This window comes from Bombus terrestris, chromosome 11 (genome assembly GCF_910591885.1).
Source record: "Bombus terrestris chromosome 11, iyBomTerr1.2, whole genome shotgun sequence".
Classification (NCBI taxonomy): domain Eukaryota; kingdom Metazoa; phylum Arthropoda; class Insecta; order Hymenoptera; family Apidae; genus Bombus; species Bombus terrestris.
Window position 1 is genome coordinate 6896643 of NC_063279.1, and position 11955 is coordinate 6908597.

The 11955-nt window shown below is 38.7% G+C and overlaps 1 protein-coding gene across 6 annotated transcripts in view; it reads left to right on the forward strand.

The window, feature by feature from the left end:
- LOC100644216 overlaps positions 1–11840 on the forward strand; it is a 42583-nt gene extending 30743 nt beyond the window's left edge. For 5 of the 6 annotated variants that reach the window (XM_003399104.4, XM_012314028.3, XM_012314030.3 and 2 more), the window contains exons 2-6: positions 6291–6360; positions 8319–9044; positions 9417–9645; positions 9731–9821; positions 10333–11840. In XM_003399104.4, coding sequence (XP_003399152.2) covers positions 6309–6360; positions 8319–9044; positions 9417–9645; positions 9731–9821; positions 10333–10443 — 1209 coding nt within the window. In that variant the 5' untranslated portion in view covers positions 6291–6308 and the 3' untranslated portion in view covers positions 10444–11840. Of the gene's footprint in view, positions 1–2806; positions 3033–6290; positions 6361–8318; positions 9045–9416; positions 9646–9730; positions 9822–10332 lie in introns of those variants that run through there. The other variant, XM_012314032.3, reaches the window with a different exon arrangement.
- Positions 11841–11955: the final 115 nt, after the last annotated feature.

Consider the following 11955-nt stretch of genomic DNA (forward strand, 5'->3'; position numbering starts at 1 on the left):
TACGTGACACGGCATTTAATCGTCATCCTCGTCATCTCTAGTGTAAGAAAGCCTCAAGAGGCTTTGTGCATTCGAAAAGGAACGTTTGATCGTTCAATTTAGGAGGAGAGAGCCGCAGGCACTCGACGGTGACATAAATTAGTCCTTTTTCAATATCGCAATTCGAAAGAAAAAGAAAATTGACCAGCTTCGAATAGAAAGTTGGGGATGAAAGTTTGGAAAGATAACGATTTATCGCTTTGTAGATTTCTTTAGGAGCGTTCAGACGATCGATATTATTGTTAACATTTGGGCAACTAAGTGATTGCGGATTTTGCCATTAGGCGGTATTGACAAGATCCGCAATCACTTAGTTGCCAACCCAATAATATCGTCGAAATTTTCAACGTTTTATCGACGATGTACAAGGTGTGCAGAAGTTTAGCGTTCAAACTTTGCTACTATATTCTATAAGTAAAAATGAAATTAAAAAAGAAGTACGAAACTTAAAGCTTCGTTTATCGATACAAAGGTGGTATCGATGTGCTATGGAATTTATCGTTAGATCGATTTTCTCTTATTTCTTCATATGCGATTTTCGTTCGAGTGATTAATTTACGAACGAAGCGAACAGAACGAAAGTGAAACGATACGGCGCACGTTTGTCGTTGTATGATCGTGCACATACAGCGAACATATGTGCCTCGTATCAGCATCTACTACGAACGTTTATCTTGCTTTATCTTGTATTAAATTTAGAGGAAGAGTGTGCATTGTACGTTTCTCGCAGTCCATAATTTCGTTGTAACTTATTAATCAAACGCTTATGCACTTTCTGCCGCGTGACATTTCAATCTTATTTCTACTTATAGAACACACTGGCAAAGTTTCAACGTTAAACCTCTGGATACCCTGTATATTGATCCTCTGGAGGGTGTTCTACGCACGATAACGTCGAGAATGTTAAATATTAACGATAATATTGACGATGAAATCGATCGGCTGAACGCTCGTTTAGAGTTATTTTTCGAAGATTTTCACTGTTATTTCGATGACTTTGATTGTACACGTTTTAAGTAGCAGTACGACGCAATGATACAGTTATGAAATTGCACGCTTTAAAGTTTGATGATTTTATCACTCTTCCTTTGAACGTTGAATATTTCTAATCATTATTTCATTGTTGAAATTTATTACGGTAAACGCTAATTTATTTATTATTCCTGTTGCTCAAATTTATTACGATGTATTTGTAACGAATGGAAGCAATTAATTTCTTACTATTTGGTTCGGTTTTAACACAACTGAATTCATTAGTACGAAAGTTTCCGTTACTTTAGCTACGCAAAACACTGAGTCACTTTCGTATCCTGACTCGATGCTTTGCGTGGACCAAGAAAATCGTCTATTTCGCGACCATGACACATGGAAGAGGTATTTTTTAGCAGGATAATCGATGCTGACGGACCTTGTTGAGTAGCGAGTTAACGGTACGCCATATCAAAAAAGGTCTTTATCCTCTGCCTTTTCTTTTCGTATAAATAAATTCGGCAATTCTTACATCTCTTTAAAAAAATGAGATAGAGAGAGAGAAGAAGGAAAGAGAAGGTCCACTCTTTCGTAGAAGGAAAGGGACCAGGCGTAAGGATCCTGTCTTTACGCCTTCTGATGAATCATCAAAACAGGGCAAGGCTTATTATAATATTGGGTTGGCAACTAAGTGGTTGCGGATTTTATCATTAGGTGATATTGACAAAATCCGCAATCACTTAATCGCCACTACTTGCACGCTCTACTAATGATGATTCACGATCTAACAACGTGTAAAGAAAATACACTAATGTTGGAACACTTCGGTTATTTTGTCTTGCGTGGCACGAGCTATCCTACGCGTATTAAGCGAACAACCGAAAATGTAACTTTAAACGTAATAAACGCGAAACATTCGCATCGTGAGCATTAATTCGGTTCTTTGCTATGAAAGTATCCATAAGCTTTTTATCAGTTTGGTAAATTTGAAACAGGCTTGCGTTACATTAGCATCGTTATTAATAACAATACCACGTCCTAATTACCTTGCTATTATTATTAATACAATTAATATGTTATTTTACATTTATATTAATCAATATAACAACACTGCGTACTAATTACATTAGTACTGTTATTAATAATAATGCCGATGCAATGTAAACCGGTATAGTAATATCATCGTTGATCCTTTTAATCCGAGAAATTTCGTCAAACAATTTCCCTAAACGATTCCTTCGTCTATTAATTTTAATCAACATCTATTAATTCTGATAGAATTTGGAAGCCGCCACTCGGCGTGCAGCTTCGAGATCAACGCCGAGTTCCCCCATCGCGTTTCATACATAAATAACTAAAACAAATAATTACGCAGGAAAATCGCGAACAAACCTGCCCCGGATTCGATCGAAGTAGATAGAACGTACATATACGTCGCCCGGACTCCATGCAAACATACAGGACGTATATATACGTCGTGGGCGATTGATAATAAAGAATCGATAATTATCGTTATCGTGAATAGTAATACCGTGCGTTAGCACGATTATCAACGAATCACGATATTAAACCGATACCGTAGCTTATACTGTTACAATTTCGCAATCTGACATTTTTTCTCTCTTTCGGCCGTTCCTTGTCTCTGACGTCACCGGTTGCAATTTCGATATGAACGAGTGCGAGAGTTTCGCAGGCGGAAAGGGAGCGGTTACGTGACGTTTGTTCCGGCATCTCGATTAAGGTTGGTCTAGAGCTTGGAAAATTGCGACATCGTTCGCAGAGGCTGAGACCAGGCGTCGCGTCGCGGCGCGCCGTCGTGCATCCAGGTACAACTGGTTACAGTCAGGAGAGCATGACCGGCCAGTGCGAATAACTGTATCAGATTTTTTGTGTATCTGGACTTCTCACTTTGTCAGAAGATTTAATCGAGCCGTGCTAAACTTTCCCGCCTCGTGTACATCTCTCCGGTCTGCCAACTTTCTGCAAGAGTTTGCTGGTTTTAACGGAGGAAAGAACATTCCTTTGTGAGTTAGAAAATCACTTCTTTTGTTTTTTTTCATTGGTTTATTTAAATATAAACGGTACAAAGGTATTTTGGGATACGTTTTGTCAGAAAGTAATCGAGTTTCACAGCGAAGATTTCCAGTTTCTCCGTGATTCTTTCTTGATAAGCGTCTTTTCAATCTTGCCAATTAACAATTTTTCACGAATTATATAGCCGAGCCGTTTTTTTTCATTTCCTAGAACGAGATTTAACTCTTACATTTCTATGTAGGGATTAATCTTGTCTGACATATTCGCTTACATAAGTTTGATAATCTTTTAGAAACGACGCGCGATCTTTGTTAGAAAGAAGAACGAAATCAGTCGATGGAATTCCGTCGGAATAAATTCCTAAGAGGAGCGCGAAGCTGTGTCCTCTCTTAATTGGTTCTCCGAACATACGTCGAGAGGCATAGTTAGTTTCGAATTTAATATCGAGACGAATTATGTTAATTGGAAAACAACATAGAAAGAGAATTCGATATAAAAAAGTACGTGATATGAAAATTATATTCTGCCATTTAAAAATTCTATCTTCCATGGCCGAGCATTCGTGATTCAGCGATCTCCCCGGTTCTTAAAATTCTTTGCTTCGTGTTTCTGACGGTGAGTCACGCCGCAGCGGATTGAGCAACCGATTACTCACTTAAGTATCCGATTTTCTGGATGACGAGGTAGCCGCGGTTGTTCAGCCGACCGCGAATCTCCTTCCACAGCCAGATAACGCATCGACTTTCCCGTCGATCGAAGTTTATTTTTCGATCTGATCGATTGTGTTTATCCCGGCGAAGAATGTGATACCATTAGATCGCCGCACATGTTCTTCCCACTCGAGTAAATACATCTTGCAGAGATTCAATTTTTTACATATAAACAACTGAAGCGTAATTAAAATTCCAATGAAGAGCCACGCGAGAGGGAAAATCGATTTTCCTTGATTTTCTAATGTTTGCGCTTCGTAAATCCTATCGTTCGACGACCAGCAACGTACTTACATAATTTCCAACTGTTAGATCGAAAGACACAAAGATTATTTGGAAATAGCTGATAAATCTCTACCGAGTTTCGTAACGAATCGATGGTACGCACAGTGTTATGACGATCGGTATTTTTAGAATGTTCGAGAAACTGGCGAAGATACGCGTACGGTTAAGGTGAAAATGAAGCAGAAGCAAAGAAAGCGCCGATACGAAGCTCGTTTCGGGATTGTTCTTTAACGTCGACGATACAAACCTGCACAAACCTGAATTCGTTACAAATCATTGCACGCATCTGCCATCGTATTTCACCACACGACTATCTGTTTCTACGGAGATAGAACTCGCAGAGCGATCCAATATCTTGATACTTCCACGTATTTTATATATTTTGAAAAATACTGCCAAATATATAAATTCTCTGTATGTTTCGCGAAACATTACATCGATTCGTGCACGTTTTTCTGACGATGTTATCTAAACTATTCGTACGGTTGATAATCGTTTTAATCCACGAAACTTATCTCGTTTTAATCATTTTGAAAGGTGTGTAATCACGGATCGTGGTAACACTGATGATCATCTCCGACAGTCAGAGAATGTTTGATCGTTATTAACGGAGTTTTCGGTTTGTGGTCGATTAAAAAAAGCTGCTGGTACTCGGCACGCGTTAACATCAGCTCTAAATCAATCGCTGGAGCACGTTGGTCGAGTACGAACGTTCGAGCGGCACTCAATCCACGTCGACGCCTGATATTTCCGCGTATCCACGTGACTAATGGACCATTGTCCTGACAAGTACAACGAGAGGCCACCGAGTCAAAATTCACCGACAGAAATCCGCGAAACGTGGCGGACAATTTAAACAATCGACCAGGACAAATGGAATTTTCAACGAGCTCCTCCGTGTGCCCTATATCTGTTAAACATAATCGTTTCGCGTCGTTAACTTGGACAGAAGGGTACAGACTATACTGAGGGAATAAAAGATCTGCGCAAGTTGTTTCACCTCCCACCTTCATTCTTTCCGGTTTCGAAGCTTAATGGTCATCGTCGCGATTCAAGGAAGCGGTCGAATGGATATTCCGCGATGATTGCCGATATCTTAAGCCGCGTACTCCTTACCAAACGTGTTTGCAGGATGCTTAGGGACGCCTTATAATTATCCTACGATCATCTCGCGAACGGTGCTCGTCACAAATCGACGAACAGTTCTGGAGATCTACGAACTTATTTCGTACGTATACGGCGACAGATTGGTCGTAAGACTGCCTCGTAATCTTGGAAAACAGGACTGGCGTTCCCTGAAGATTACTTTTCACCGAGTATCGTGTAATGCAATAGCAGTGTTTTTTTTTTTATCTCTGTTTATTAATTCCAGGTTTTTTACATATTTTTTTTTACATGATTTTTTTTCCAGAATAAACGCTGAATTCTAATTGTAGGGTGGTACAGGCAAAAGTACCGATACACGACGGTACGACGTAGCCATGCATTATTACATATTCTCTTTTTTTTTTTTTTTTTTTTTTTTTAAGATTATTATTGTGCTTTAAATTTAAGCCGCTGTTTCGCTGTGCTTATGTACGATATTTTAATTTATGTCCTGAAAGCCTGGACGCAAAAAACAGGACTGCATGCAATAGCAGTGTGCTTGGCAACTAAGTGACTGCGCATTTTGTCGTTAGGTGGTAATGCTAAAATCCGCAGTCACTTAATTGCCAACCGCCGAAATTTTCAACGTTTTATCGACGATATACGAGGTGTACAGAAGTTTAGCGTTCAAACTTTGCCACTGTATTCTATAAGTAGAAATAAAATTAAAAAAAGAAGTACGAAACGTAAAGCTTGGTTTATCGATACAAAGGTGGTATCGATGTGTTATGGAATTTATCGTTAGATCGATATTATTGTTAACATTTGTGCAACGATCAAGTTGGCAACTAAGCGATTGCGGATCTTGTCAATACCGCCTAATGGCAAAATCCGCAGTCACTTAGTTGCCAACCCAATAATCTTATCTTGCACTGGACCTTTTAGCTTGAACGAAGGATTTGACGAATTTCTAGAATTATCACGGTATCGTAATAATTCGTAATTACGTAATTTTTCACGAATGTATTCGCCAACTGTGTACAAAGACGACGAATGGTTCAGGAATTGTTGGCGAACCGAAGCTGGCACACGCCTCTGTTTCGCGATGGTTATTGCAATAATGGTTGTTGCTGCTTTGATCGACTGATTTTTCCAACTCTGTTTCAGGCACACGCAGATGACGCGATGACGCTGCATTGGTGGATGCACTGGTTCTGGGTTACCGCTCAATTTCTCGGTACGTTCTGAATAATCTTTAAAATCAAGGACATCTGGCTACTTGGTTTTCTTACTTCTTTCACGCGTTCCCAGACATTTAGTTCAACTCGTTCAGCAACTGAGCCGAAATTCAAATTCGTCTACGAATTCTAGTTCATGTTCCAGCATTTACGATCTAAATAGAAGTGGCGTGAAACGCCGTACGCATGCAATTACGATAGACGTTTATATCGAGAGAGGAAAATCTTGCCAAGGACTCTCGCAACTGCATATTCGCTTGCCTCTCTCCATCGTCCAGAAATTGTCCGAACGTGGCAATAATTTTTCACGAACAAAAAGCCTTCGTACTATGTTACGCAGTTAATAGTAATAGCGGTATAAATAATGGTAGTAATAACAAAAATACCGATAGAGATAACAATATGATATGATCTTTCGTTCTGTAGTTGAAGTTCGCGTTCAAATAATTAAATTAAAGAGGCGATTCTCGCGTAACAACGATAGAAGCAAATGATCTTTGTTAATTTTTTGTTATTTTAGGCCAACTATTTACCGATTACGTGGGACTAGACCTTCTTCGATGTAATTTCTTTATTTCAGTTCTCCTTATTGTTCATTGTATATCATGCTAGTCTCGTGAGACCATCTTTGACGATGTAATCATCGTTGGCGTGCAGTATGGTATCGTAATTGTCAGAATGCAAAAGTTAAGACATTTTTTTTTTTAATTGCAGCGACCTTGAAATCTTCTCCGAACGTGACGTTACGATTATTAAACGAACACCTCCGTCTTTTATTACATATTCTTCTAGCTAACATCCAGACGTTTTCAAAACGCTAGAAACTTGTGACACTTTCTTTCGTTCTTCTTAAATTGCTTACAATCAATTCCACATTGGAAATTATAAGTATGTTTGATGGCTTTGTTTAATGACGTGAAAGCAACCTTATTAGTTGCACCGTATGTTGTATATTGCATACAATGCATACGACAGACGTAGGAATGTTATTCTCTAGCGACCTCAGAACATGAAGAATTTATTTTTGTTCTTTTTTTTTTTATACAAGGCCACATATCATTTACTGAGTCTGGTTACCAGATTCAGCAGCATATCTTCTTAATCCGTAGTTTTTAATCTGTTCGATCGTTCGCTTCGTTATCGCGATACAAACTTTCAAACAGCTCGAGTTTAAAAGCGATGCTGGCACTGTATTGGAAACACCGAAAAGCTACGATCTTGAGTTTTGGCAATGCCAGTAGCAACATTACGAGAAACATCTTTAAAGGTGTTCCTGTGGCATAGCGGATTATGCAACAGGGAACGAGCTCGTAGCGTTTTGCAAAAGTCTGGATAGCAGCTACGAAAATACGCGACGAGGAATGGAGGTACGCGTTAAACAATATTAACACGCCATTCGCAGGAGATTCCTAGCTCGTCGTAAGATCAAATACACGAGTATATAACATATCCCCGTCGCATATCGTGCAATTTTTGTCTGACACATTTTTTCCTGTCGTTCATGCTTTTCGAAATATTTGAAGATGAAGATTCCAGATAAACCGGACACACTGTATGTATAACATACGTATGAAACACGTACTTGCCCCTCGATGAATCCTGATAAATGGAACGCTAAAGGAGCGCTCAGGCGATCAATATTATTGTCAATATTTAAGGTTCTCAATATTATCGTACATAAAAGACCCTCTAGACGGTCAATATTATATTGTCAGTAGAATGTCGAAGAGCCTTAAATATTGACAACGATATCGATCGTTTGAACGCTCCTTGCTACATTGTGTTTAATTAAAATCTACAGCGAATGATAATGTTCGAAGTAAAAGAATTACTTTGCATCTGATATGTTCAAACTTACGAGTAACTGGATAGTAAAATATATGTTACGTGTAGCTAAATTAAGCGCGTACAAACAGACCTGTACTCTGCATATAACATGGAAATTTGTGATTTTCAGTGATCTTAGGGAACCCAGTGCCGTCGAGCACGGCGGAGCCGCGTGGCCAGGTGCAGGATCGCCTGAGCTCAGAACCGACATCCGAAATCGCTTCTATAGAAGCGGAGAGATCATCCGAGCTTCGACAGAGCTTCCGTGTAGCCAAAGCAATCGGTCTTCATCCTCCCACAAATACAGCAGTGATCTTGGAGAGACAGTCGAGCACGATCTCCACTCCCATGGAGGTCGGTCCGAGCGTTATCGAAAGCAGTACCGATCCCATAGACGAGTATCACGGAGGAAACGCGAGCAACGCTGTCGTCAATCTGGACACCGTGAAAAGTTTCACGCCGCAGTTAATCAGCGACGTAGCTGGCGCAGAGAGGATTCGAAATACTGCAACGAAGAAGGACAGTAAAATCACGTGGATCCTAACAACGAACAAAACTGGCGGTAGATCGAAGTACGAACAGGAAGAGAAAGTCGATGAAAATGGGAATCGGAACGCCAGCACTGACGAAGTGGAGGATCTCACGGTGCTACCTCTTCAGGAAGAGGTGTCTAGAATCAGGCTGGTACTGAATAAAACGAAACCCTCCTCGCTTTTATCTTCCTCGTCCTCCTCTTTCTCATCGTCCGCTGGTAGTTCCGGCATCAAGACGTTCAATCGATCGGATGACATCGAAATCAACGGAGAATTGATAGAGGAGCCACGTGTGTTCGCTACTGCTGCTTCCATCCTGGAAGGTAGCACGTTTTTCTTTTTCACAAAGCTTTCCGCTTGGATAGATTTTTTACTTGTTAACGAGATTTTAATATTGGCTATAACGACACGACGAGTAAAATAATGGAACGAATAAACACTGTTTTGTAATATAAATGTAAAATTTTGTTATACGAAGTGAAAAATGTATCTGGTTGGAAATTTTGCTGCCCCATTCTATGCGTTAGGCGCATATAAAGATTTTTGTAAAATACCGAAACTCGATTTGCCTGTTAAAGGGCAAGATTGAGATTGGGGCGTAAAGGTTGCGGAATCGTAACAAAATTTAAATAGAAAGCGAGATCTTCTTTGGAATTGCGTTGCATCAAAAATGATCTGCTGTAAATACGTTACAGTCGGAGTGAGCGAATCGACACGATTGAGCAGAGCGCGGAGCACATTTCCCAAAGAGTTCCAAAGGGATCAGGTACAGGGAAACCATCTTACCGATTACAATGAAAGCAATAACGACGAGCAGGAAAGCGGTTCGAGATCAACGGTAGACATCGCCGCTATTACCGGAAGCTGCGTAGCGACTGTAGTTTTACTCAGTACAATGGGTAGCCTTGGATTCATTATGTACAGGTAATTAACGCGTTACGAACCGAATCTTGTTGCGTAGGAGACGAAACGACTTTCAGCATTGCATAGAAAAATTATTTCATTACAGACGTAGGTACCTGAATCCGCCACAAACGCTTAACAGCGACAAATGCAGTAACCCCGATAGTTCCGGTTATATCGATGATTCCACGATTCGCGTAAGTACGAATATTAAAAAGCATATCGGAGCTTATCATGGTTGTACGATAGTAGGAGCGTTCATTTTGGAAGAATTCGATGGTGAAGTTCTTATTTGAAATAAGGAACATTGCGTTAAATATTGTATATTTATATTTATATCATGATCCTAATATATTTCAATTTCATTTGTGCAAATCGCCAAAATCATCTTCCAAATAACGTCGAATGATTCGACAACAAGCGTGATAACTCAACTAACTTTTATGTGGCAGGAGATCATAGTGGTGAAAAGATCATAGTAATGGACTATTTTGTTGTTATTAAAAGTACTGAAGGTATTTCTTAAAATTGAGAAAACGTGTTGCAAATACACACACATATAAATAAGTTTGTTAAGTAATAATTTTGTTAAGTATTGTAAAACACGAATGATCAATATTTTTTAATTATTGACCACTATGGTACTCGGCTCATCAAATGATGCTTAATAGTAATACGTAATGTATTAAAATAAACGTTCATTTACAGGATAATTCCGAAGAAATGTACAGCTTGGATAATGATTCGTTTTTAAATTCGCTAGAAGCGATGACAATACAAAATTATTGGACGGATAGTGTGAAGCATACGAAACTATGACAAAAGAAGATAATTCAACCCGGAAAGAGGATGGAAACGTTCAGTATTTCTGATGGCGAGGCGCACGAACAAATATCGTTGTTGGAACAATAGCATGTACTTACTCGATGAGTGCCCGGAAGAAAGTGAATATTTGCCGTAGTATAATTGTATAGATACGCAGGAACGTTGTTTTCCTCCGAATGTTTGAACGCAATGGCTGGTTAGCGATTCCGATAAAAATATGAGCGAATAAAATATTTTAAGTCGAAGATTTTCAAAGACTTTTTAGGTAAAAAAGAAAACTCCGTCGGTCTTACGATTTCTTAAAGAAAGCTTGACGATACATCAAAATTGCATGGTCTGCGCGCATTCCTGTATTCGCGTTATACATGGAACACGCGTGCGAATTTGTGACTATATCGCGTGCGAATTTGTGAATATATCGCGTGCGATGTATAACGTGGTATATATGTGTATCACGCACATGCCTGAATTTTGATTTTGTCACTCGTTCCCTCTATTTTTCTACCATGATAACAATTGGCAATGATCGAGGTATTATTAAAAAAAGACAGCGATACCGTCACTTTCGTCGGACTGCAGTGATCGAATAGTGCAATAAAATGTACTTCATTGATGCGATAATTATAACGAGATAAACTTTTTAGAGCGGTAAGTACAAATAAAACGATTAATGTTTAGCTAAATATTATTATATTAAAGGCGCGAAACGTAATTTAATAAAACTGAATTCCTACGAATCGTCGGAGAACTAATTGTATCATGATAAGAACTACTTCCGTACTACTTGTACTATCTTGGATTTCGATTTCTACAAACTGTACTCACGTATATCGTCTCTTAATTTAAGATCCAACTTCAACGTTTCTTACAGTCTTCGAACTTTTATTGAAAGATTAACGCGGTTCTAAATAGAATAACGGGATCTGAATACCTTCTCGCTTGCATACATGGTCAGCTTCGAATATTTTCAAGATGTAGAATCGGGCTAATAAAAGATCGGACCAAATACATACCGTAGTTTATAGCTTTATGCCTTTATAACATATCCAGCAAGAAGAAGTAAGGAGATTTCATTCTCTTATTTTCCACTTAACTTCTAGCTTGTACATATGTACATCTACATGTACTATACAATTAATTATGTTATTAAGTATGTCTATGTATAGATGTGCGAATTTATGACGGTTCCTCGGAGCCTTCGAAATACAGTTTACGTTCTAGTAGAAGTTAGCATTTGTTTGTTCGAATATATTTCTATACGAACCTTGAACCGTGAACGGTGAACGAAGAGGAAGATTTATTGTGATAGATCGTAGCGTTTAATAAATGTAAAATTATTATTAACTTGTTTTATGCTGATGATTGTGAATAAATCTACACGTATATTATTATTATTATTATTACTATTATGATAAATTAACTTTTTCTTCCTATTTTTGTTATAAAACAGATAAATTCCAAAATAAATAAATTCCATTATTAAAATATCGTTTGCGCTCTTTTTAG